Genomic DNA, 27526 nt, shown 5'->3' with positions numbered 1-27526 from the left:
ATCTCCCCCCATTTTCTTAAATCAGAGTCCCACAAAATAGGGGACGTCTTATTGACGGAAAAATGCGGTATATTCATTTTTTAACTCCTGAACTAGGATTGCAGTTTAGTTAATCAGATGTTAAGGCCTTTTTTTGTCTCCCCCCCCCCCATTCTTTTATTTATATTTTATACATTTATTTACATTTTGTACATTCTTTTTTCAAAAAATAATTATTTTGACAAAAGTAATAATTATAGATAAATAAGAATAAAAATGTGCACCCCACCACTGAGACCATTATCCAGCCTCCCAAAATTTCAACACCTCTTGTGATGGTTTGACCCCTTTCAGTTTTAACAGTACAAATTCTACAAACACCCTCCATATTTCCTCAAAATCATTGCTCCTCCATGTTCCCCGTATTACCTTAATGGCACATGTTAACTTACATTAATAGCTATATCCCACACCTCTTTATACCATTTTTCCATTTTATATTTTGCTTGCCCCTTCCCCTTCCTGGCTATCATCATTAGTGCAGCTGTCAATAAATCTGTGAGCAAGTTCTTCATAGCCTGTGAATCTTCCACCCCATCATAAACTGATAATAATGCTACTTCTGGACTTTTGGTCAGCTTTAACCCAGTGATTTCTGTTACCTCCTTAAACACCCTTTGCCAAAAAAAGTTTACATTTTGTTTCAGTTTTTACAGATTAGCAATGTTTAATATATAAAATATAAAATTGCATGTTAGTCCTACACAGAGCAGATCCTTTGAAAATAATAAACACAATTAACTTGGGTCCATTAATTTCAATGGGTTTACAATGTGTATAATGTTATAGTATACCAACCAAAATATTTTAAAGCTTTTGATCAATTAAAGTGTCCCTTATCAACTAGGCAGCAGATAGTTTTAAAGCTACCTTTTTAATACAAGTATTTACAAGTCCAGTAATATTCTCCATCTTAGAAGAATGTCTCCATCTACAGAATATTTCTTCCAAGGTGGCAACCTTTGTGATATGTGCATGCATAATTTTAAAAACAATATGCTTTTGCCTCCCCTTTCAAAACTCTTATTTCTCTTGTAAATTTATATAGATGTAATTGAGAAAAAATGTCTTTGTTTCAGTGCCAGCTGCAATACCAGCCATCGATCCAAGACCACACAATGCACTGTACTGTATATCTGATAAATAATTTAGTTTTGTGATGAATGTTCGAAATTGGTATTATTTTTAACCAAGAATATCCAAGGGATGTGGGTGGCGCTGTGGTCTAAGCCACTGAGCCTCTTGGGCTTGCCGATCAGAAGGTCAGCGGTTTGAATCCCCGCGACGGGATGAGCTTCCATTGCTCGGTCCCTGCTCCTGCCAACCTAGCAGTTTGAAAGCATGTCAAAGTGCAAGTAAGATAAATAGGTACCGCTCCGATGGGAAGGCAAACGGCGTTTCCGTGCGCTGCTCTGGTTCGCCAGAAGCGGCTTAGTCATGCTGGCCACATGACCCGGAAGCTGTACGCCGGCTCCCTCGGCTAATAAAGCGAGATGAGCGCCGCAACCCCAGAGTCATCCGCGACTGGACCTAACAATCAGGGGTCCTTTACCTTTCTAAAAAAAATATCCCAGGCTCTCATTGGCCTTGCATATTGGATTCTATCCGGTGTTTCCGATGTATCTCACAGGCACCCTAAATATAAATCTTACCTTTTTTAAAGAAATAAACCGTTTCTGGCCTGTTCTTGTGTTTAGCCACAGAGAGAGCACCTGTAATTTTTCCGTTCAGTCCTCCAAATCCTTTTACAATTGCCTTGGGATAGCCAGAATCCATTTTATCATTGGTGAAGCGCCAGTACTGAGAATCCTGAAAATTAAAATGGCTGAAGTTATGTCAAACATTAAATATAGACTTCATTGGGCTATCGTGCCTTTAATGTGGACATATGTTGCTGCTGTGGTGGTGGTGGGAGGGGGCCATTTTAGAGGCAATCCTTATTATCACCACCTTTTCCTCAATAGGAATTATTCCCAAGTTGTTTGGGGAATCATAGAATCATAGAGTTGGAAGAGACCACAAGGGCCATCGAGTCCAACCCCCTGCCAAGCAGGAAACACCATCAGAGCACTCCTGACATATGGTTGTCAAGCCTCTGCTTAAAGACCTCCAAAGAAGGAGACTCCACCACACTCCTTGGCAGCAAATTCCACTGTCGAACAGCTCTTACTGTCAGGAAGTTCTTCCTAATGTTTAGGGGAATCTTCTTTCTTGTAGTTTGGAACCATTGCTCCATGTCCGCTTCTCTGGAGCAGCAGAAAACAACCTTTCTCCCTCCTCTATGTGACATCCTTTTATATATTTGAACATGGCTATCATATCACCCCTTAACCTCCTCTTCTCCAGGCTAAACATGCCCAGCTCCCTTAGCCGTTCCTCATAAGGCATCGTTTCCAGGCCTTTGACCATTTTGGTTGCCCTCCTCTGGACACGTTCCAGTTTGTCAGTGTCCTTCTTGAACTGTGGTGCCCAGAACTGGACACAGTACTCCAGGTGAGGTCTGACCAGAGCAGAATACAGTGGCACTATTACTTCCCTTGATCTAGATGCTATACTCCTATTGATGCAGCCCAGAATTGCATTGACTTTTTTAGCTGCCGCGTCACACTGTTGGCTCATGTCAAGTTTGTGGTCAACCAAGACTCCTAGATCCTTTTCACATGTAGTGCTCTCAAGCCAGGTGTCACCCATCTTGTATTTGGAGGGAGAGCTTAGTACAAAGCTAGTTAAACAAACAAAACTAGCCAGCCAGCATTAAGTATTTATTTTTCTTTGGGACTATGCATATGAATGGCCACTAGCTGTAGTAATTCAAAATTATTCCTGGATTGGTTTTATCTTTATTTTCTCACTTTAATCTACAGCATGGGTAGGCAAACTAAGGTCCGGGGGCCGGATCCGTCCCAATCGCCTTCTAAATCTGGCCTGTGGACGGTCCAGGAATCAGCATGTTTTTACATGAGTAGAATGTGTGCTTTTATTTAAAATGCATCTCTGGCTTATTTGTGGGGCATAGGAATTCATTCATTCCCCCCCCCAAAAAATAGTCTGGCCCCCCACGAGGTCCGAGGGACAGTGGACCGGCCCCCTGCTGAAAAAGGTTGCTGACCCCTGATCTACAGCAACACACCAGCAATAGACATAAAGTAATAACAGTGAAGACTTAAGAGTGTCTGGAAAAGAAGGAACTTTTTCAAACATTTTTTTTCTTAACAACAGCAAATAAAATAAACTTTTCTGTTTTTGAATCACTTTATATCCTTTTTCCCGTTCTTTTGGAGGTGGCCGCCATTTTGTTTTGGGGAGGACTGTGTGTCTATTGGGGACGGGTCCTCCTCATCTATGTGTGTTTTTTGTGTTGTTGTTTGTTGCAGCATCCACATATTGGCATCAAAATACCAGTTAGTATTTCCCCATCTCCCGTTTAATCCAAATTTATCCTCTCTGGGGGAAATTCAGTAAATAAAATGTAGCCTTTTGCCAATTACCCATTTGCAAATTAAGCCCCCATCTGTCTAATGCTAGGGCAGGGCCTATTTGCAGTCATGTTGATTTTCCTGAGATTTAGCCAAAAAAAAAAATTAGTGAAAACCTGTGCCAACACTTTACTTCAGAATGAACAAATGTATCTTTAGATATACCGTGCCAATGGTCACTGGCATATATGTGGTTAGATGGAAGGAATTAGCTTAACTTTTCTAAAAAACCAAAAAAATGGTCATTTTCAATAAAACAGGCGAGATTTGGCTGTCAGAATTTGACCTACTGAAGTTACTGCCAGGCTTGGCTTACTTGCAAGACTTCAGTTTTAGGTGTGTCCTTTTTAAAAGCAAAAAAATGCTGGCAACATATATTGAGAACATAAGAAAGAAGCAGAAGACAGTGTGGGAAAATATGATCTGGAACACAGTTAATTGTTTAGACGTAAGTGAGCATACCTCATAGAATATAAAAATATGATTCATTTGTTCTTAAATTTATACCCCACATTTCCTTTCAGGTTGATCCAAGCACTATCCATTGTTCCTCCTGTCCACCTTTTATCTTCATAGCCACCCTGCCAGGTAGGTTGGGCTGAGTGGGATTTTGAAACTGGGTCTGAAACATCGCACTAAATATGACATCAAACTGGCTCTCGCATTTGGCTTAAACAACAACGGCAAAACCCTCTTGCTTAAGCTACACAAATAAAGGTTAGATATGCAAGGCTCTTAAAATCAACCCGGCGCCACCACCATACCCTCTAACATTTCTCCGATAAAAATAGGGCACCCCATTCCATCATGGAAGTGAGAGCTCGACCATAAAGAAGGCTGATTGCCGAAGAATTGATGCTTTTGAATTATGGTGCTGGAGGAGACTCTTGAGAGTCCCATGGACTGCAAGAAGATCAAACGCATCCATTCTGAAGGAAATCAGCCCTGAGTGCTCACTGGAAGGACAGATCCTGAAGCTGAGGCTCCAATACTTTGGCCACCTCATGAGAAGAGAAGACTCCCTGGAAAAGTCCCTGATGCTGGGAAAGATGGAGGGCACAAGGAGAAGGGGACGACAGAGGACAAGATGGTTGGACAGTGTTCTCGAAGCTACAAACATGAGTCTGACCAAACTGCGGGAGGCAATGGAAGACAGGAGTGCCTGGTGTGCTCTGGTCCATGGGGTCACGAAGAGTCGGACACGACTAAACGACTAAACTACAACATTCCATCATGATAACTTTACAATTTTATACCCCACACATCTTACTGGGTTGCCCCAGCCCAGTCTGGGCTGCTTCCAACATATATAAAAAACATAATAAAGCATTAAACATTAAAAAAAAAATCTTCCCTATATAGGGTTGCCTTCCGACGGCTTGGGGGGGTTGGATAACTCCATACCTTCCAACATTTCTCCAATGAAAATGGGGACATCCTAAGGGAAAATGGGACATTCCAGGATCAAATCAGAAACCAGGATGGCTTCTCTAAATCTGGGACGTCTCTAGAAAACCTCACCAAACAGAACCAGCCCAACTACCCAAACAGTTGCAAAATTTTGAGGGGTCACCAAGAATAGCGAATGCAGCCAGATTTTGTGCCCCACTTCCTTTCAGCTTCCTGGAAGGTTATTGCTTGGTTTCCTTCAGCAGAATGTCCTGTCCTTCCCACAAACTTCCTTATTATATTGTGGTATAATGAACACAGATTGCTGGCATTTCAGGGGTCACTAAATTCCAGCTGAGGAATAGGAAATATTTAATATGAGGTGTGGTGCAGCGTTTTAGTGTTTCTTGGAAACTACTCCCGTCCTTCAAGCTGTTTCCATATTAATTTTTAAGATGTTTTTACCAGGTGCCGAACTCTGTGGTGGTTTCTCCCTCTTCTTCAGAGACATTAATGGTGCGCACAAAAACCGATCTGTCATTCTGGCTGAAATGTTGTTACGTTTATAAATGAAGCTTGCTTAAGGCTGCAGTGTTTAATGGGTCAGCCAGTTCAAAAATCCTGGACAGGTGACTGACTAGAATAGTGTTGCCAATTAATCAGGCATTACTTTAAAAAATGTCAGGTGTGTTAATACACATATTCATAAAAAAAACTGCATGGCTTAGGCACCATTTTATAAGAGACGTGAAAGAAAGGGGAGGATGTCGTTTCTAAGCTGACTCCCTGTGTGACACATATCTGCACCAAATGAAAACAAGAGAAAAATATGCTGTTCTTCAAAACTGTCATACGTGTGGAGGAAAACCTTAAAACACGTTGCAGAATTCTCAAAAAATAGACCAGAGGCCATATTTCATCCAGCAGAGCTTTTACTTGTGCTGAAGGCAAATGGGCATCATTGTCACAAATCCAAATATATTCAGGATTGGCACAGTCCATAAAAAATCCAGTTGCAGCACTTACAGAAACTTATCTTATGAGACTAAAACTGTTATGTACTGAGTTGAATAGGATCCAAAAGGCAGCAGTCTGATTGGTCCTAGAACAATAGGATTCAGAATGCAGCAGTCTGATTGGTCCACAGGAGCCACCCAATCCAGCTCCAGGTGGAAGGGAATCCGCAACCTGATTGGCCTACAGGAGAATCCTGGAATTAGCCAATCACATGGGGCCCATTGTGTAAATAATGTATATAAGGCAGACATTCTGGGGGAACTCCCTTTCCTCTTCACCACTATGAGCTGAATAAAGAGCATGAAATCCACTCTCGACTCTGAGTATATTTCAAAAACCTTAACACTAAGCATACCTATGTACAGAACAGAAATAGAAAGAGAAAGTAAAACCCAGGCTCCTTCTGGTCTATATTTATAGTCAGCATGAACTTAATTAGAAGGAGGTAAGAGAACCAGTTCAAATCAAATGTACAGTGGTACCTCAGTTTAAGAGCAGTCTAGTTTAAGAATGATTTGGTTTACAAACTCCGCAAAACTGGAAATAGTGTCTTGGTTTGAGAATTTTACCTCAGTGTAAGAACAGAATCCGAATGGTGGAAGGGCATCGGCAGCAGGAGGCCCATTATGGAAAGCGCACCTTGGTTTAAGAATGGTTTTGGTTTAAGAATGAACATCTGGAACAGATTAAGTTCGTAAACTGAGGTACCACTGTACTCAAAAATAACCCAAACCATCATGACCTTTCTTCCTGCCTCTCTCACACAGAGAAGCTTCCAGAAGCTTGTAGAATCCTCTTGAATTAATCAGAATAGGGATAATCTCTATACATCAGATCAATACTTTATGCAATAAGAAATGCAAACTGACACTCCCCCCATTTGTTAGTTGCAGGAAGTATTGATCTGCAAAACACTTATAGGAGAAAAAACATTGCATGTACACCTTCCCTCCACAAGAATAAACCCTAGCTTTTTGTTGCTAGACCTGCAATTTATCAGCAGAAAAACAGTATTCCCATATGCTTCTGTGACTAGCAGAAAGACACCCTGACTCCCAGAACAAAACAACTCAACCTTCTTAAGCATGACCTTAATTGGAAGGAGATAAGAGAACCAATTCAAACCACCTGTACTCGGAAATAAGCCAAACCATCATGACCCTTCTGGAAGCTTCTGTGTGTGAGGGAAGCAGGCAGAAGGGTCATGACGGTTTGGGTTATTTCCGAGTACAGGTGGTTTGAACTGGCTCTTGAGAGAACCCTAGTGTTGAACGACACGAAGTGAGCTACCTAAAGGTTTTGCTTAGTAAGAACAGAGGTCCTACTCCCACTTTTTGGGAAGTGTTCCTTTAAAGGTGGAAGCTGGATCAGCTGGTGGTAATTGACGCTCGTTATTTAATGCAATGCCTGTGCCAGGTGTTCCTGGGGAGTAAGCAGGTTGGGTAAGCTGGTCAGAAGCCGTCTTTATGGGACTTGAGCTGAATGCTTGGTGGTGTTTCCCATTTCCTGAGGTAAATTTCAGGAGGAGCTGACTCGTGTTTTGCAGAACTAGATGTAGAAGGAAGGTGTACATGCAATGTTTTTTCCTATAAGTGTTTTGCAGATTAATACTTCCTGCAACTAACAAATGGGGGGAGTGTCAGCTTGCATTTCTTATTGCATAAAGTCTTGAGTTTATGTATAGAGATTATTCCTATTCCTATTAAGAGGATTCTAGAAGCTTCTCTGTGTGAGAGACGCAGGCAGAAGGGTCATGATTGTTTGGGTTATTTCTGAGTACATTTGATTTGAACTGGTTCTCTTACCTCCTTCCAATTAAGGTCATGCTGACTATAAATATAGACCAGAAGGAGCCTGGATTTCCCTTTCTCTTTCTATCTCTGTTCTGTACATAGCTATGCTTAGTGTTAAGATTTTAGTCTCGTAAGATAAGTTTGTAAGTTTCTGTAAGTGCTGCAACTGGATTTTTTATAGACTGCGCCAATCCTGAAGGTGACCGTGATGCTCATTTGCCTTCAGCACAAGTAAAAGCTCCACTGGGTGGAATATAATTGCCTCTGGTCTATATTTTGAGAACTCTGCAACACATTTTAAGGTTTTCCCTCCACATGTATGACAAAAACCTCTTCCACATTTGTGCCAATGTAACTGATTAAAAATCAGATACTGAGATTTATTTAGCTGACTGACAGCTTTGCTTGTGCTCATTAACTTTCCCACTCCTTATTGTGCGTAAAGGTGAAGGCAGCATATGCTTCCTATCTTTGCTGCTGCCTAAAGTCCTTCCGGACATTCTCTTTTTCATGGGTGGGATTCAACTGCATACCAACAAATTCGGTCTGCACAATTAAAGTGAATTCACCACTCTTGCACAACAAAGCCGTTTCCCAAAATATATACAGTCGTACCTTGGTTTGCATACGACTTGGTTTGTGTATGTTTTGGATTACAAACACGTCAAACCCGGAAGTGCATGTCCCGGTTTGCAACCTTTTTTTCGATTACAACCCAATTTTTTTGGATTACGAACATTTTTTATTTATTTTTTAGGCCCCATTGGCGAAAGCGCACCTTGGGTTACAACCTGCTTTGGTTTACAAACGGACCTCTGGAACAGATTATCGTTGTAAACCAAGGTGCCACTGTATACAGTATTTTAAAAACTGGGCAGTGTACAAGAAGGAAAATTTGAGAGAGCTATTGCTTGATACGACGTCATATCACCTCCCCACAAACAAGTGAGAATGAAGACTTAATGAACAACAGCCTTGCATAGGCACCCTGCAAACTTTGTGCAAACCAGTCAGGATAAATGATCAATAAAAAGGTCACTTGGAAAAACTTCCGTAACAGTGGCCTCAATCTAACACAGTGGTAACATAACCCTGAGCCTATTTCCCCAGAAATAAGTCTCATTATGTTTAGTTGGGCTTATTCCTAGTTAACAGTGCATTGAATTACAGCCATAGGCATGCTTAACTCCACAAAGATTGTTGGATTGTATCCTAGCTCAGCTCTAGAAATGGCCATGAAGGTATTTCAAGCCAGAAAATGACAGCTGTTACGCGGTGCTCAAATAATAGTGGTCGGAAGAGGACGAACCTGCTCCCTGATACAGTAGTTCTAGTTTTCTGTGAGGGTGGAATTAATCATTTTGTTTTATTTTTGTTTAGGGAAACATTTTATCATGTGAGTCCTGCCTACAGTCTGAAGTCGTACAGCCCAGACACAAGTTAAGCGCCTCAGCGAGAAGCACAAACTTCTTTCTTGCATCTGACTGAAACCACCATAGAAAGAAAACTTCACAGATTCTACAAAACGCATCCATCTGTACAAAGAATAGTTCGGACAACAACCAACAATCAACATTGAATTAACCGATGCATGGTAAGTAAGGAAACAGTCATACCGCTTCTTGCGAATGCTTCATGTTGCGTTTTTTCGGGTTAAGAACGTGGCAAACCCAGAAGTGTTTACTTCTGAGTTTCGATGTGTGCGCACGCGCAGAAGCGTTCTGCACAGTTCGTGCATGCGCATAAGTGCTCTATCGCGCTTCGCACATGCACATAAGCGCCGCTCTGGTTACGGACTTCTCGGGGTGTTAACAGCACCCCGGAATGGATCATGTCCGTAACCAGAGGTACCATTGTATAAGCAATGCAGAGTGTGACATTTTATGGTTGCAAAATTCAGGTTATGTGTGTTCATTTGTTTCGTTTTTGTGTGACATTGATGATCTCCAAGTTATAATCGCCACCTACAAATGTCAACATGTCAGTGTTCTGTCATGCACATTGAGGAAGTAATGTGACCCACCTTAAAAAAGAAGGTTTTGCCGTCACAGTTACATCTAGAGAAGACTGTGTCGATAGGAGAGGGGATACCCCACACCTCTGTGATTTTACGGGGGCAAGGTGATGGTGGACTCGTTCCATTCAGCAACCAGTAGTAATGGCCTGCAAAATCAAGCAGAGGTTGAAGGGGTGGAGAAAGGGGAATGGATTAATCCTCAGGAATCAGTCTCTCTGTAGTACTCAACCTTCTCAATATAGGGGTACTTGCTAGAAGGGGCAAGAGTGGTGCCCTGGTGCATCAATTTGTGGAATCCTGTACATGTTGTTTTTGGTGGTTTGAAAATGGTGGTAGCTATTTTCTGCAAAAGGCAAGTGTTCTTTGGCCATTGAAACGTAATTGTCCCAGTCCAGTGAGAGAGATGGCTCTATGAAAGTAGGCTTATTTGATGTACATCTCCCTTGGCAGTTCCATGCTTTTTTAAGTACTGGCTGTGCCTTTTTAAGTGGGGACGACAGGCTGTGTATTTTTGATGTGGGTGAGGTTGGGGATATTTGTCCACCAGCAACCATCAGTCATTTGTGTGTATGTGTTTAGTTGAAAGCACATTCATCTGAACTGGGACTGATATGTACATAACAATATGTTCTGCATTTTTGTCATGTTTTGTAAAAAACAACAACCAAAAACCATTAAGCTCACCAGTGTGCTTACTCACCTCTGAATACAGCCAGTGATCCATTTTGTAAGGGGACTATCCCATCTACCGGCTTCCGGTTGCATAAGTTCATCTCTTGAGGTACATCTGGTACAAAATAAGTCATTTTAATTTTACAATTCCAAGTTTTGTATCGTGAAGGATCCTCTACTAAAAAAGGTTAATCCTAAACGCTTTAGTTTATGATAACAATATTCACTGGGCATTAACCCTAAGATTTGTTCCAAGGACATAATTCTTACAAAGATAAATGCCAGATTTAATGTACTCCTTGCTAATTGACTTTGAGCGCTCCTCTCCAAAATATTTGCACTGACCAGTTCCAGAAGGTTCTCAAGGATCCAGTCATTTGCTCTCCAATCAGACCATACGCAATCATGGAAAAAAAGCTCTTATGAGGCAAAGGTTGGAGCAACTGGGCATTTTTATCCTGGAGGAGAGGAGCAAGGAACAAAAGGCAGGACTGTGTCTAACAGGCTAAAGTTTACAGGAGGGTTGATTTCAGTTGTCATGAGGAGAAACTACATGCCAGTAAGAACAGTTTGACAGTCAAACACATTACTTATCGGGGTGATAAGTCTAGAGGTCTTAAAGCAAAGGCTAATCAGAGAATCTGTTGGAGATGCTCTGGCCCTAAATTTCCCACACTGAGCAGGGGGTTGGACAAGGTTCAGTGTTTCCAAACTTGGCCCTCCACCTGTTTTTTTGGACTACAACTCCCATCATCCCTAGCTAGCATGACCAGTGGTCAGGGATGGTGGGAACTGTAGTCCAAAAACAGCTGGAGACCCAAGTTTGGGAAACATTGATCTAGATCACTGGTTCTCAACCTGTGGATCCCCAGATGTTGTTGGACTACAGCTCCCATCATCCCTGAGCTCTGGCCTTGCTAGCTAGGGATGATGGGAGTTGTAGTCAAACAACTTCTGGGGACCGACAGGTTGAGAACCGCGGATCTAGATGGTCAAAAAGATTCCTTCCAGCTCTGTACTTCTCTGACACCATGCATTTAGAGCACTTTAATAGCCATGTCTTCCCCCAAAGAATCTTGGAAATTTTATTTGACCCTTCACATAGCACGGTTACCAGCCCCTTTAACAAACTACATCTCCCAGGATTCATTGGGGGAAGCCATTGTGTAGACGCAACCATACATGGTCTTCAAAAGCTTTGATCTTAACATTCGTATCAACCCAAAAGGCACCATTTGATACACCATATTCAATAAAATAAAAACTTTTTTAAAAAAATAAAAATACAGCTTAGTCTACTGATATGTCTATTGGAAGGTGGTGTTAATATTCTATACCACTCATATGCATGAGATTGATCATTATTATATTGCAGATGAGCAACTGGGTGTATGGGCTCATATGGGAATAATTTTTGGCAATGCTCAAATTCATTAGTCTTGTTCCACCCTTTCATAAAGAAGCTGTTAGGTGGTACAGTCCCACACATTTTTATCCTCAGAGCAATCCTCTGAGGCAGGTTTTGGCAAAGACAGAATGACTTGAAGCTGGATCCCTCCTGTCACATGCATCTTTTGCTTTCTGGTGTTAATATATTGCTAAATGTACTCATAGAAATACCCACATATTGAAAAGAACCAGATGTTGTTGAGAAGATGGTTGTATTTGGACCCATAAGATTTATGTTCAAATCCCTGCTTGTCCATAAATTTTGCTGGGTGAGTGTGGGCCAGTCACTCTCTGTCAACTTAACTTTACCATCCTCTCCCAACTTATTGTAAGAATATCATGGGTGTAGGTAGACCATGCCTGAGCTCCCTGGAGAAAATAAAGTAAAATACAACACAGCTTAGTGTGTAATTCCAGTCTAGGAGTTGAAATTACACCTGCCAGGTCTATGATTGCGACTGTTGCTCTTCTACAAGGCTTCTTCACCTTTCTCTGCTCTTCTAACATGGCAATGGATTGGGGGGAAGTGGGAAATGTTAAGGAAACACATCATTCTTGCAAAGTATTTCTGAATTGTACACATACAACCTGAGTGTATTTTTGTCAGCGTTCTTTCACGCCAACTGGCTGAAGGCTAGAGAATGGATACACCCTCTGGTGGAGCTGAATCAACATAAAGGCACTGATTATATCAAGCTTTGCCACCGCCATCACAACAGCATGTTGGTACCAATGGTTATTCCAAGTCCTTTTTTAGTACTGTTAAGAGTGCAGTGTATTCATGCAGATGGGATTAGGTGAGGGTTGAACACTTAGGCTTGTAATATATAGAAGCTGGGTGCATTGCACACTGCATGAGCCTTATCTGCTCGCCCTTTCAGTGACACAGTATTTGCAGTCCGCCGCCACCTCTGACCCTGTCGCCCTTCCTGCAACACACCCCTGGTCTCCTCCACCTGATTGGAAGACATTCCAACCTCTCCTGGCTGACGCAGGATTCAAATTTGCCCACCCATGTTTGTGGCCAATCACAGGTGTGGCTGAGGGTATGGCTGGGTCCAGGCTCAACTCCTCAGGAGTCCTCACCTGGGTCCACTCTGAGGGAATAAAAGGCAATGTGTCCCTCGCTCAGGACTACAGTTGGCTTCAGTTTCCCTCCCCCCCTCCCTCAGTCATGGCCTTACGGTTTGCTGGCAATAAATGTATTTGCTTGACCTTGCTATGGTTTTTATGGTTGCCGTATTCGGGGCAGGCAGGAATTTGTCCTATCAGACTAACTGGGCCTGTCTGAGGGTTTTGCCTTCCTCATAGCAATGGCCATAACTTTGATGGATATGGCATTGGGTATATTCCTAGTCAGTGGCAGAGAGGGCATTGTGTGTCTGGGTTTCCCCCTCCATGGTGGTGAGGTATCCCATTAAAGGGATCCATAGATCACTGGGTTAAAGCTGACCAAAAGTCCAGAGGTAGCATTATTATCAATTTACGATGGGGTGGAAGGTTCACAGGCTATGAAGGACTTGCTCACAAATTTATTGACAGCTGCACGACTTATGATAGCTAGGAAGTGGAAGGGGCAAGCAGAATATAAAATGGAAGAATGGTATAAAGAGGTGTGGGATATAGCTATTAATGATAAATTAACATGTGCCGTTCAGATAAGATGGGGAATACGCAGGAGAAATGATTTTGAGGAGAAATGGGAGGTGTTTGTAGAATTTGTCCTGTTAAAACTGAAAGGGGTCACCCCATCGCAAGAGGTGTTGAAATTTTGGGAGGTTGGATAGTTACAATGGAATGGTCTCAGTGGTGGGGTGCACATTTTTAATCTTATTTATTTATGATTATTACTTTGTCAAAATAAAATTTAAAAAGGGATCCATAGGGGAGATGCTACTGTCCAAGCATCCAGGGAGGGGCCAAGGGCCATAGGACTCCCCAGCATGGCAAGCCTGTAGGGTAGTACCTACAGTGGTACCTTGGGTTACAAACACTTTGGGTTACAGACTCTGCTAACCCAGAAGTAGTACCTCGGGTTGAGAACTTTGCCCCACGATGAGAACAGAAATCAGGTGGTGGCAGCGGGAGGCCCCATTAGCTAAAGTAGTACCTCGGGCTAAGAACAGTTTCAGGTTAAGAACGGACCTCCGGAACGAATTAAGTCCGTAACCAGAGGTACCACTGTATTTGAGGTATATCATAGGTCTAACCCACACCAAGCTTGACCCTCCAGTATCCTCCAGCAGGTGAGCTGGAGGTCTTGGTGGGCTACCCAATGCTAAGCCAAAACTCATTTGTATCTGGTTACAGATAGGTAGCCGTGTTGGTCTGCCATAGTCAAAACAAAAAAAAAAATTTTCTTTCCAGTAGCACCTTAAAGACCAACTAAGTTAGTTCTTGGTATGAGCTTTCGTGTGCATGCACACTTTGGTATCTGACGAAGTGTGCATGCACACGAAAGCTCATACCAAGAACTAACTTAGTTGGTCTTTAAGGTGCTACTGGAAAGAAAAAAAATTTTTTCATTTGTATCTGTAATCCATAAAGTTGTGGCCTGATTTAAACTCCAATGAATAATGTCTACAGTTCTTGCTGCATCCAAACAGCTGGATGGGGACAGATTCACAGCACCTTGGCAACACAAATGCATGCCTTGGCCACTTCTATTCTTGAAGTTTTGTGACTCCATACCCATTCCACTGGACCTGTACTGCAGTCTCCTATCCATGTGGGGCGAATAGTGCTTTATGGTGTTGGTGCTGGGGCTCATCAGACTGTGGAACTTCAGTGCAGACAATGTAAAACTAACTTATCACGGAGACTATGTTAGCAACAAGAACGAGCAAGAATAAGGATTATTCTTATAAGAATAAGCATTATTAACACCTGTTGATTTTTACAAGACGCTCTCCACCATGTAAAGTGTGAATCTGCAAAACTCTTGACTTCAGCTTTAAGCAAAACACAAAGAAAACTATTAAAGAATGGTCAAAAGCAAGTATAAGGATCCTCCTGCTACATATTGCCAGGGGAAGGGTTATTATACATAGGGCATTCTCAAGAGTTGCCCTTTCTTCCAGTACATTACAGTTACACAGAGCATAACCAGTGCATCTCACTCCACAATCCTGCTTGTCACCTGGAAATCTAAAAATACCAAACAGTTACCTGGTGCATTATTTTGGAGTTCTCTTTCTAACCCAGGGGTTGGCAAGGTTTACCAGCCATGGGCCGGATCACTCCCACAGAGATCTTCCGTGGGCTGGACTGGCGCAGCGTGATGCTGGAAATCACGTCTGTGCATGTCCGCGGAGCTGGAAATCACTTCTGCGCATGCCCAGACACTAAAAATTGCACCTGCGCAGAAGCGTTTTTCAGCGTCTGGACATGCGCAGACACAATTTCCGGCACTGCTTGGTGAGTCCCTGCGTGCTGCACTAAACCAGCACGGCGCAGCGAGGGGAATTGCCGAGCGGGCGGCGCGGCTCAGGGGCTGCACAGGGGGCGGGTAAAACGGTCTTCGTGGGCCGCATCCGGCCCATGGGCCACACGTTGCCGACCCCTGTTCTAACCAAAGGGTTGCCATTTCTCCCTGAGGACATGAAAACAGCCATTATTACACATTTTCATATTTTTACACCCAGTAGATGCATGCAGATATGTTGTGGCCCGTATGTCTGGGGCGGGGGGGGGGGGGAATCAATTCTAGCCAGCCTCTCGCACTAAATATTGCAAATGTTAATGATAAAACTTTGTATAATGAAGTGGGACCACACTGTATTTGAAAAATACCTTCATAAATACGCCTGTCATGTTACCATCACTTATCTGTTGTCAACCTGGTGTCCTCCAGGTATTTCAGACTACATGTCAGCTGGGGCTGACAGGAGTTATATTACAGAACATAAGGAGGGCACCAGACTGGCAAAGACTGCCCACGTTCAGACTCGAGGGGAAACATAGGAGGCATCTCTCCTTTGACTTTTTCTAGAATCCCATGTAGCTCTTCAAAACTTCACTCCAGAGAGAGTTATTGTGATGGCCTGGGATTCGGACTCGGAGGCTGAACCTGAGGAATCCCAGCCTGCACAGGAGTCCCTGCCTCCAGAACCAGCTGAGCCGGGGCTGGGGCTTGAGCCTGAAGGGTCCTCACCTGTGCCGGATCCTCAGGTGCAGGCACCAACTGAGACTGCTCTGGCTCCTAAGGTGATGGAGGACCCATTGCCTGCAGGTGCTCCACTCTCAGCCCCATCAGGGGAAGCTGAGGTTGCCTCTGGGTCCGGTAACCCTCCAGCCTCTCCTGAGCTGCAGAGGCTCAGGGCAGAGAGGCGGAGGGAACTAAGTTCCTGCAGGAGGAGTGCTCGCCTCCAGGCCAGGAGAGGCAAGTCACCTGTGGACCGGGGCCGCCCTATGCCTTGGGGCAGATAAAAGCCAGCCAGCCCCCAGTCCCAGGTTGCGGGAGCAACATTGTTGGTAGCCCGTTCCTGCCTGCACCTTGTCCTGCTCTTCTGCCAGAGTTCCTGACCTCACCCGACTCCCTGCCTTGGACCCTGCTTCACCTTTGACGGACAGCCTCCATACCGCACCCTCGACCTCGGACTGGACTCGGACCTCGCAGCACAGTTAACCCTCGGGACCAGCACAGTTATTGATACACAGTTCTCTTTTTAACATAACAAAAAAACCACCCTAAAATTCAATTATCTGTCTATCTATCGTCTATCTATCTATCTATCTATCATCTATCTATCTATCTATCATCTCAATTGCATTAAAAAAAATTTTTTAATTTAAAAAGTGTAAAAAGAAAATAAAAGTATTAGTAAACATACCTTTGTACAAGAGAGGTGTGACAAACTTTTCTGGTCGAACATACTCTGCAGTTAGGTTGGTAATCCACTCGGGAAGCCTTACGCTAGAGATTGTGGAGTATGTCGTAGTTTTTCTTTTTGTAGGTATAAGTATTGTGGGCAAAGTGGAGGTATACGTTGTAGTCTTGTCCACAGTCGAGGATGGGGTGTCAGGGGTTTTTGATGTTTTCAAGGAAGTTGTAGTCACCTGTGTTACTGTAGTGTTTGTATTCTTGTTAGTTGGAGTTTCCTTGGTGGGTTCGCTATCTGAAACAAGATCAATTTTTGTATTAGTTGTAACATCACGGGTGGTTGTTTCTGGATGGTCAGTTGTATTTGATTGGGTGGTGGTTGTAGTTGTAGTAGTTGTTACTATCCGTGTAATTTTAGTGATAACTTCTGACTTGCCATTTTTAGGATTGTCATCGGGGTTAGGTGAACTGGGATTTGATTCTGTTGTGGTAGTTGTAGTTGTTTTTGTAACTGTAGTGATGCTATCTGGCTTGTCACTTTCCTCAGGGTTAGGGGAATCACTTAGTGGTTTGGATTCTGTTTTGATGGTAGTAGTTGTCTGTGTGACTTGAGTTGGCTTGTCTGGCTTGTCACTTTGATTGGGACTTGGTGTTTCACTGGGTGACTTGGGCTGTGTAATTATTGTTGTTGTCTCTGTTACTTTTGTAGTATCATCTGGTTTGTCACCGTTCTCATCGCCTTTGGGATTCGGCTGATCATTTGGCGGCTTGGGGTTTGGTGTTGTTTTTTCTGGGGTCTCTGGATTCCTAGTTGAAGGAATGTTTTCATTAGCACTGCTAGGGCTGATTGGATTAATCTCTGTTGTTATAGTCTCTGTTATTGTAGTTACTTCAGGCCTGTCATTCTGACCATCAGGGCTGGGTGTGCCACTTTGAGGGGTTGTCACGGTAACTATTGTCTCTTTGACAGTAGTGATAATTTCTGGTCTGTCTTTTTTATCATCAACCGGGCTCGGTGTTCCACTAGATGGATCAGTCTGTATTATTGTTGTCTCTGTGACTGTAGTAGTTCCTTCTGGTTTGTCACTTTTATCAACACTGTCAGGCTTGGTTGGGTCACCTGGATCTGTCTGTATTATTGTGGTCTCTGTGACTGTAGTAGTCTCTTCTGGTTTGTCACTTTTATCAATGCCATCAGGCTTGGTTGTGTCACCTGGATCCGTCTGTATTATTGTTGTCTCTGTGACTGTAGTAGTCTCTTCTGGTTTGTCACTTTTATCAACGCCATCAGGCTTGGTTGTGTCACCTGGATCCGTCTGTATTATTGTTGTCTCTGTGACTGTAGTAGTCTCTTCTGGTTTGCCACTTTTATCAATGCCATCAGGCTTGGTTGTGTCACCTGGATCCGTCTGTATTATTGTTGTCTCTGTGACTGTAGTAGTCTCTTTTGGTTTGTCACTTTTATCAATGCCATCAGGCTTGGTTGTGTCACCTGGATTGGTCTGTATTATTGTTGTCTCTGTGACTGTAGTAGTCCCTTCTGGCCTATCATCTTTATCATCACCAACAGGGCTGGGTGTTCCACTAACTGGATCTGTCTGTGCTATTATTGTCTCTGTGACTGTAGTAGTCCCTTCTGGTTTGTCATTTTTATCTACACTGTCAGGCTTGGTTGTGTCACCTGGGTTAGTCTGTGTTGTTGTCTCAGTGACTGGAGTAGTTCCTTCTGGTTTGTCAGGATTAGTTCCATCACCTGGAGTAGTTTGTGTTATTGATGTCCCTGGGACTCCAGGAATACCATTGGGATTGGTTGGGTCACCTGGATCAGTCTGTATTGTTGTTGTTTCAGTGACTGTAGTGGTCCCTTCTGGTTTGTCACTTTTATCAACCTCATCAGGATTAGTTCCATCACTTGGAGTAGTCTGTGTTATTGATGTCCCTGGGACTCCAGGAACACCATTGGGATTGGTTGGGTCACCTGGATCAGTCTGTATTGTTGTTGTTTCAGTGACTGTAGTGGTCCCTTCTGGTTTGTCACTTTTATCAACCTCATCAGGATTAGTTCCATCACTTGGAGTAGTCTGTGTTATTGATGTCCCTGGGACTCCAGGAACACCATTGGGATTGGTTGGGTCACCTGGATCAGTCTGTATTATTGTTGTTTCAGTGACTGTAGTGGTCCCTTCTGGTTTGTCACTTTTATGAACCTCATCAGGATTAGTTCCATCACCTGCAGTAGTCTGTGTTATTGATGTCCCTGGGACTCCAGGCGTACCATTGGGATTGGTGGTATCACCTGGATCAGTCTGTGTTGTTGTTGTCTCGGTGACTCTAACAACCCCATCAGGATTGGTTGTGTCACCTGGATCAGTCTGTGTTGTTGTTGTCTCGGTGACTCTAACAACCCCATCAGGATTGGTTGTGTCACCTGGATCAGTCTGTGTTGTTGTTGTCTCGGTGACTCTAACAACCCCATCAGGATTGGTTGTGTCACCTGGATCAGTCTGTGTTGTTGTTTCAGTGACTGTAGTGGTCCCTTCTGGTTTGTCACTTTTATCAGCCTCATCAGGATTAGTTCCATCACCTGCAGTAGTCTGTGTTATTGATGTCCCTGGGACTCCAGGAATACCATTGGGATTGGTTGTGTCACCTGGAACAGTCTGTGTTGTTGTTGTCTCACTGACTGTAGAAGTCCCTTCTGGTTTGTCACCTTTATCAACACCATCAGGACTGGTTGTATCACCTAGATCAGTCTGTGTAGTAGTAGTAGTAATGCTGGTGCCACTTTCTACTTTGTCAATCTTATCATTAGAACTTGCTGTGTCACTTGTTATCGATGTATCTGCAACTGCAGTGGTCTCTTCTGGTTTGTCACCCTGAACATTACTATCAGGAGTAGGTGTGCCACTTGTTGGATCTCCCTGAATTGCTGTTTCTGAATTGATAGTTGTTCCTTCTGGACTCTCAATTTCTGGTCTGCCATTTTTATCATCAAGATTGCCTAAGTCACTTGGCGGCTCAGTCTGTGTTGTTATTGTCTCTGTGACTGTAGTACTCCTTTCTGTCCTGGCACTTCTAAAATTTCCCTCAGACTGAGGTGTATCTGTGAACAGAATAGCAGGAGTTGTTGAGAATAAGTTTGTTTGTTGGTCTTGTGGACTCACCGAGTTAACTGGCTCATTAGTTGATTTCTGAGTTGGTTTAGGTTCCCTGACAGTCTGAGATGTAACTCCTATTTCTTTTGTGTCTGTGTCTTTTGTACCCGATGGTGAAACAGAGCCATCATCTAAGGTTGTCAACTCTGTAGTTGACATCCTCTCAGTAAAAGCAGCTGTGCTTGAATCTTTGGGGTTTTCTGAAGCTGTCATTTCAGCAGATGTAATTATTTCTTCAATAATAGTAGAACTCTTTTTTTTGGTAACAGATTTCTCTTTAGAGTTTGTTGCTGTTTCCTTATTCTCTGTAGTCGTCTTTTTCACAAGTGTAGTTGTCTCTTTATCACCTACATCCGTCTCTTTTGAATCATCTGTAGTTGAATCTGTGAGACGGGTGGTTATCTTTTTTCTATCAGAAGCCCTGCTGTTTTTTGTTTCAACTGTACTATCTTCCTTATCTTCTGTAGTTAGCTCCTGACTAGAAGCTTCGGCTTCTGTTTTTTCTACAGATGTTGTTTTCTTATCTGCAGCAGTGGTCTCTTCACCGGTCAGGGCATTCGTTGTTGTAGTTACTATGGTCTCACTGCCTGTTGTTTCTCCTGTTGTTACAGTCTCTCCAACTACAGTAGCAGTGTCTGCCCTGGCTTGTGTTGTTGCATCTTTATCACCTGTGGCTGTTTCAGTTACTGTGTTTGTTGTGATGGATTTATCAGTTATTGAAGTGTCTGCATTTCTAACTGTGTCTTTGTTTGTTACTACAGTCTCTTTATTTGCAGTAGTTATATCTCGTCTATTAGTTTCATCTGTTGCTTTATTATTTTCCACTGTTGTTGCAACGTGGCTATCTGCATTGGTTTTGTCTCTACCAGCTCCTGATGTTGCTTCCATAGCTACAGTAGTGGTGTCTCTCTTGGATATTGTTGTTGTACTTTTAGGTGGAATAATGGTGGTTTTCAAAGTAGCAGAGCTCGTGTCTTTGCTTATGCTATCACTAGCCACAGTAGACATTATCAATGCTTCAGTGATACCAGAAGTAGTGCTGGATGGCAAGCTTAATGGTTTTGTGGTAGCAATTCTGTTGGATGTGGTCACCTTATCAGGTTGGGGAGATGGGCTTTGGCTAACATGATCTTCAGACAAAGGAGTTGTTGTAATACCTTTATTTCCTGGGGTTGTTTTCTCTGTGTCAGCTTGCTTTGTGGTCGTAGAAGGTAGTTCCGTTGTGGTCGTCGGTAGCTTTGCTGTGGTTGTTGTCGTAGGCAGCTTGGTCGTGGTTGTTGTCTGCTTCGTTGTCGTAGGCTGTGTTGTTGTGGTCGTGGTTGTTGGCTGCTTCGTTGTCGTCGTAGGCTGTGTTGTGGTGGTGGTTGTGGTAGGAAGCTTGGTGGTCGTTGTCGTAGTAGGAAGATTCGTCGTGGTCGTAGGTAGCTTTGTTGTGGTTGTTGTCGTAGGCAGCTTGGTCGTGGTTGTAGTTGAAGGCAGGGTGGTTGTGGTCGAAGGCTGCGTTGTTGTCGACGTGGTAGCTACTGTTGTCACTGCATTGTCTATTCCGCTGCCATCCTCCTCTGAAATCACTTTCACAGCTTTGGATTTTAAAGATTTTAATGATGACTTTGATGATTCTTTGGGTAAAACAAAAGAGGGAGGTTAGTTGTCAGGTTATTGTGTGAGTGTCACCATTAAAACATTTTGTCGTGCTTTAGAAACCTTTTAGCTTGGTTGTCTCTATAGCTCTTTAATGGCGATTTGTCAGAAACTGCCATGAGGACCGCTATGAAATTGATGCTCTACTTATTACAATAAACATATATATAAACATAGTACGTAGAACTGTGCAGAGTAATGCTAGTTGACTTATCACCAACCTGCTGCTTTTGATGTGTAACAGATCTATCTCATTGTAGCTCAGGGGAAAGAAAAAATAAATGTTAACAAGATTCTTAACAGTATAATTCTTTGTGTTGTGCTGCATTCCTTGAGTATTGCCCCATCCCACATGGTATTTGAAAATTTAACCTCAGATTACTTTGTTTCTTCCAGTATAGACTTTTGAAATCACTTTGGAATAATGAACCCTTATGGAACCTAGTTATGTGGCATCTCCACGTCTGAAATCTAGTTTTTGAGCTGTAGCAGTGAGAAAACTAAATATATTTTGAAGCTATCTGTAGCATCAAGTTCCACAAAAATCTGCACCCTAAGATATATATTTTTTAAGTTAGTTGTTATAAGCTCCAAGAGTTAACTCTTACATTTACACTTACTTATTTGAACCTACATATTTAATCCAAATTAATTAATAATTTAATGACCACTGAGCATGCTCAGTCATCACTGTAGTGTTTTGGGGGGGGGGGATGTGCATCTGTCCTTTTTAGAGTTTTTCTGAGATGTTTTGAAATTCTGAAAGCATAGTTCTTCTCTGCATCTTGGGTATATAACCAGTGACACCCTTCCCTTTAAGACTGGAATTTGTGTATATATTCTGTTAAGATTACTTTTCAAGAAAGAAGAAAGATTCATTAGAGCAGGGGTGGGGGTGTTAATGGGTTTTTTATTTTTTGAAACCTCACTTGTTCTGCTTCTTTCAAACCATTTCTCTTGGCTGATTAAACGTCATTGCAAAAAACTTACCATTCACTTCTTCTTCTTCTTCTTCCAATTCCTCGTCAGTTTTACCCTTCTTCTTCTTCTTGCGCTTATCACCAGAATTTGTTGATGAAGCCATAGTTCTCCGAATCTTCGAAGAGGAGGAGGATGAAGAGGACTGTTCAGAATGTTCTACGATCAAGCACATACAATCAGCATAAAAAGAAAATTTGTACAGAATACAGTTCTGAGACAACTTTTCCAGAAGGGCCTGTGTCCTCCACCCTAATTTCATGCACTCCTAAAGGGGGGAAATGAAGAGAAAGAAGGCATAGCAAAAGAGCAGGGGGGCGGAGCAGTGTGGTATAGTGGTTAAGAGCGGTAGACTCGTAATCTGGGGAACCGGGTTCGATTCCCTGCTCCTCCACATGCAGCTGCTGGGTGACCTTGGGCTAGTCACACTTCTCTGAAGTCTCTCAGCCCCACTCACCTCACAGACTGTTTATTGTGGGGGAGGAAGGGAAAGGAGAATGTTAGCCGCTTTGAGACTCCTTCGGGTAGTGATAAAGCGGGATATCAAATCCAAACTCTTCTTCTTTTGGTTCTGATCCCAATCACTGCTGGCCTGCAACACCCTGACAGTTTGCCTCAAACGGATTTCAGCCCTTATCAGGATGAAGGATGCTGGAAGACTGGAGAAAGCCCTTTTCAACCCCAACTAAAGAATCATGGCAAGAAAAAATTGATGGACTATGCAGAACTGGCAAAACTGACATACAAGCTACGGGACAAGGCTAACTGTGACTTTAAAGGTGGATGGAAACCCTTTACAAAGTATTTGAAGACGCAAGAAAGCGAACTGGACTCCTTGGCTGGTTTTGAATAAACATTCACAAACTTTTAATTGATAATAATCAGCTAAATAGTTTGAGGATCTATACAACTGTGTAACATGCAGAAAACAGCATTTTTAGAGAAATCAAAGACTGGAACTGGGGGAAGTCGGGTGGGGTGGGTGTGGGTGGGTTCTGTGGGGGGAGAGAGGGGAGGAAAAATGGAGGGGAAAATAAGGATGATATGTTTCTGGATAATATGTTTTGTTTTAATTTTGAATAAAAAAGTTATTAAAAAAAGAGAGAGAGAAAGCCTTTTTCAAAGTGTCTTATTTTAAAGTCTGAACTGTGAATGGAAGAAGCCTGATGCAATTTTGAACGTTTCTGGAAATGATGCGGAAAAATAAAAAACGTGCAAATCAACTGTCTGCTTCAACCTCGTGATGTATTTTCAGCATGGACCACCAGCACTGGAAAACTTGCCTGCTCCTAATCTGGAAAAGTCGTATGTGTTTGTGAGTCAACAAATCAGGGCAATTGTTGCACTGTTGAATCGACTGGTGGAATAACACTTTACAGATAGACCACAGTCCAAATGGTTGCATGGTTAGTTACTCATCTCAGAGTATGATTTGAAGGCATGCGACCACCATCTTGCTGAAGCTAACAAAGTCTGGGTCAGCACTTATATGGGTGACTGCATGGGAAATGTATGTACAATTCTATAACAGAGGAAAGGTGGGCCCAGAGATGGAAAGAAAATAAAGTCCCAGCCAGAGAAGAATGGCAGATGAAGTTGATGGACTATGCTGAAATGGCCAAAACGACCAGAAGAGTCAGAAATCAGGAAGACCAAAATTTCAATAAGGAATGGGGAGAAATTATAACTTATCTTAAATACCATTGTAAACAGTTAAAATCATTAGTAGGATTGGAATATCACTTGTAATCTAAGGGTGAATTCTGGACACAATGGAGATGTAAAAGATTTGGATCATCATAAAGGATGTGGGAGGAAATGATTAATAACAGAACGCACAAAGGGGAGAATAGAAGTCCAGGAGATTTATTGGAATCTTGTTTTGATGATTTATGTTTGATATAGCTCTGTAAAATTTTAATTTGAAAAACCAAATATATTTTTTAAAAAAGAAAAAACAAAGGTGGCATATAGTGCATTGTGTTCCACATCAGAAGAAATGTAAGAATATATAAATAAAATTTATTTATGTTAGAATTGTCTATTCTGCTGTTCAATTAATATATAAAAATCCTCAGAGTAATTTACATATTGGAATACTCTGGGCTTGGGTTTCGTAAAAGAGTTCCCACCTCCACCCAAGCTACATGGCAAACTATTTTTGAAACTGAATGACTTTCAAAAGCAGTTTGATAGGATCTGGTGGTTTTGTGTTCAAAGGTGGTGGTGAGCCCAATGGGTATGCCCAGGCTCTTGGGGGAGGGGGGGTCCTTGCCAAGGGAAAGTGGGCACACACAAAACACTCAGAAGAAAGAAAGATAGGTAATCAACCTGACAAATAGAGTCCCCTTCCCCCAATACTAGTCTGCAAGAAGTCTTTCCATTTTCAAGGCACGAGTATTATCAAGATCAATTCCTATATAGCAAGGCAATGGATAAAGGATCGTGGTTTAAAACACACACAAACAAACACACACACAAACACACAGGGGGGGGGTTGACTCTATGCAGGCAATCTTAAAAGAGCCCAGGACAGAGAGAAATACCTTTTACGTAGCAAAAGCTCCAGATATATGAACTACAGCATTAGTTTGCCACAACCTGGTAGGACATTTAGAATATTGGTAGATGGAGCTTGGAGAATCAGTAAAAGGATTCATCAACATATTAAAGCTTCAGTGAGTTCCATTTTCTTTTCTGCAACCTTGCCATCTCTCTCAAGGCTCACAATTACAGTAAATCGCGATGAATCACAGAACTTAGAAAAAAATAAATCTACACACAACTCCAAGAAGTCCATATCACGTATACTTTTTCATACCTTCCATAATTTCATGCGACACTTTCTTTTGCTTCTTTTTCTTCTTTGGAGGGATGGGTTTAGGTTTCATTTTGGGTTTGGGTTTAGGCTTGGGTTTAGGTTTGGGCTTGGGCTGAAGTTTGGGAGAACGTTTGGTTGTAGACTTTGGCTTTGGTGTTGTAGTTGATGGTTTGGCCGTGGTGGTCGTTGGCAGAGGCGTGGTTGTGGTCGTTGAAGTTGTTGTTGGGACCGTGGTGGTGGTGGTGGGTGCCGGAGTAGTCGGAACTGCAACCAGGCATAAAACTCAAATTTCAGTTCAGGTTTTTCTTCTTATACCAAAATTAGCATTGTTCTTTACCATTTTCAATTCACAGTTTTAAACAAAAGGCTTGTTAAATAAACTCACCTTTTCAAAAATTCAGGTAGGTAGCTGTGTTTGTCTGACGCAGTAGAAATATATAAAAAAAAATTTACGAAAATGTCCAGTAGCACCTTAGAGACCAACTAAGTTTGTGCATTTTGTATCTGAAGAAGTGTGCATGCACACAAAAGCTCATACCAAGAACAAACTTAGTTGGTCTCTAAGGTGCTACTGGACAATTATTATTTTTTAATATTTCTTTTCAAAAATGTTACTTTTGCAAAGCCTAGTTTCCAAAAAACTAGATTTCTTATGTCTCATTTTTAACCCACAAAGAAGTGAGAACCCACATTCTAATTTTGATAGACTAAGTTGCAGGCTGATACTTCTACATTATTTTGAATCTGTGCAATGAGCTTAAGACATCCCCTTCCTGATGTTTCATCAACACAACAAAGTATTTCTTATTTATTTATCAGTAATGGAACATTGGGAAGCAGAGATCTTCCTAGGTGGCCGGTGGATTTAACAAAGCGGGGCAGATGACTGGCAGCTTTAGTTTAGACCTTAACATTTGCTTCCTGTTTATTTCTGTTTTGTGTTCCTCTGGACTTGTTTTCATCCTGCCCCTAATATTACTCTAACATTACAGACAGCAATAACAGTGAATGGCGAATAACACTATGCCCCCTTCCTTTAAAATATAAATAAACAGTGCGTAAAAACAAACGTATTGGTGTCGTACATCCAAAACAGCTATGCTCCAATTCCCCCTTCTCCAGGAAGATGAAGGCATGAGGTGGAGGGGGTGTGGTTTGCCTCTGTACATTTCACCCTTCAGAGAAACAAGCCAAATATCCACTCTCCAAGGCTAGCTCTAATCTCAAGAGACCCCTTAGCAAAGTGTCCTGGGATGGGACAGGCATCTATGAGCTGTCATTAAAAATCACCCTCACTATTCTCAGCTTAAGCATTGCTTCAGAGCATGGGTAGGCAAACTAAGGCCCGGGGGCCGGATCCGGCCCAATTGCCTTCTCAATTCGGCCCATGGACAGTCCAGGAATCAGCGTGTTTTTACATGAGTAGAATGTGTCCTTTTATTTAAAATGCATCTCTGGGTTGTTTGTGGGGCATATGAATTCATTCACACACACCCCCAAATATAGTCCGGCCCCCCACAAGGTCTGAGGGACAGTGGACCGGCCCCCTGCTGAAAAAGTTTGCTGACCCCTGATCTACAGCAACACACCAGCAATAGAAGTAAAGTAAAAACAACCAAGACTTAAGAGTGTCTGGAAAAGAAGGGACTTTTTCAAACATTTTTTTTCTTAACAACAACAAATAAAATAGACCTTTCTGTTTTTGAATCACTTTATATCCTTTTCCCCGTTCTTTTGGAGGTGGCCGCCATTTTGTTTTGGGGAGGACTGTGTGCCCCCCACAAGGTCTGAGGGACAGTGGACCGGCCCCCTGCTGGAAAAGTTTGCTGACCCCTGCTTCAGAGCATATGTGGGGAATTAAAATGGTGCTTCACTGACCTGGCAACTTGGTGCAACAGGTTCAGGGTAAACTTTGCAGTGAACTTTGCAATGGCCTGGGCCTTTGCAGTCGCCAAATGGTTTAGAACATGTTAAACATACACGCCAGTTGCCGAAACGCTTTGCATTTGTTCAACAGAGACCTAGGTTCTGAGAGTATCATCTGCCACCAAAAGACTTTATTGTCCTGGTGGAGGCGGGGGGAATTGGGAGTTGACTTTAAACGAATGATTTTGTTGTTGTTGATGAATGGAAACTCACAGAACATTTATTCCCTCTGGACTATCTTAGGGGCAAACAAGGCCATTTTTCCACAGCATTCTGCCATGGCATGGCCACTCTATTACCCCTTTATTACAACCAAATTCTACCCTGGCAC

The 27526-nt window shown here is 42.5% G+C and overlaps 1 protein-coding gene across 2 annotated transcripts in view; it reads right to left on the bottom strand.

Annotated features, from left to right (window-relative positions):
* PRG4 (proteoglycan 4) overlaps positions 1-27526 on the bottom strand; it is a 40942-nt gene that overhangs the window by 2904 nt on the left and 10512 nt on the right. Inside the window, exons 5-11 of one of the 2 annotated variants that reach the window (XM_083620081.1) lie at positions 25270-25533; positions 22461-22607; positions 18074-21448; positions 16685-17887; positions 10432-10518; positions 9738-9877; positions 1692-1848 (exon numbers count right to left, since the gene is read on the bottom strand). In XM_083620081.1, coding sequence (XP_083476207.1) covers positions 1692-1848; positions 9738-9877; positions 10432-10518; positions 16685-17887; positions 18074-21448; positions 22461-22607; positions 25270-25533 — 5373 coding nt within the window. The remainder of the gene's footprint in view (positions 1-1691; positions 1849-9737; positions 9878-10431; positions 10519-16684; positions 17888-18073; positions 21449-22460; positions 22608-25269; positions 25534-27526) is intronic. The other variant, XM_083620082.1, reaches the window with a different exon arrangement.

The sequence above is a fragment of the Podarcis filfolensis genome (assembly GCF_964270895.1).
Source record: "Podarcis filfolensis genome assembly, chromosome: 6".
Taxonomy (NCBI): domain Eukaryota; kingdom Metazoa; phylum Chordata; class Lepidosauria; order Squamata; family Lacertidae; genus Podarcis; species Podarcis filfolensis.
The sequence above is the reverse complement of the archived record's forward strand: the minus strand, read 5'-3'. Positions and strand labels throughout refer to the sequence as shown.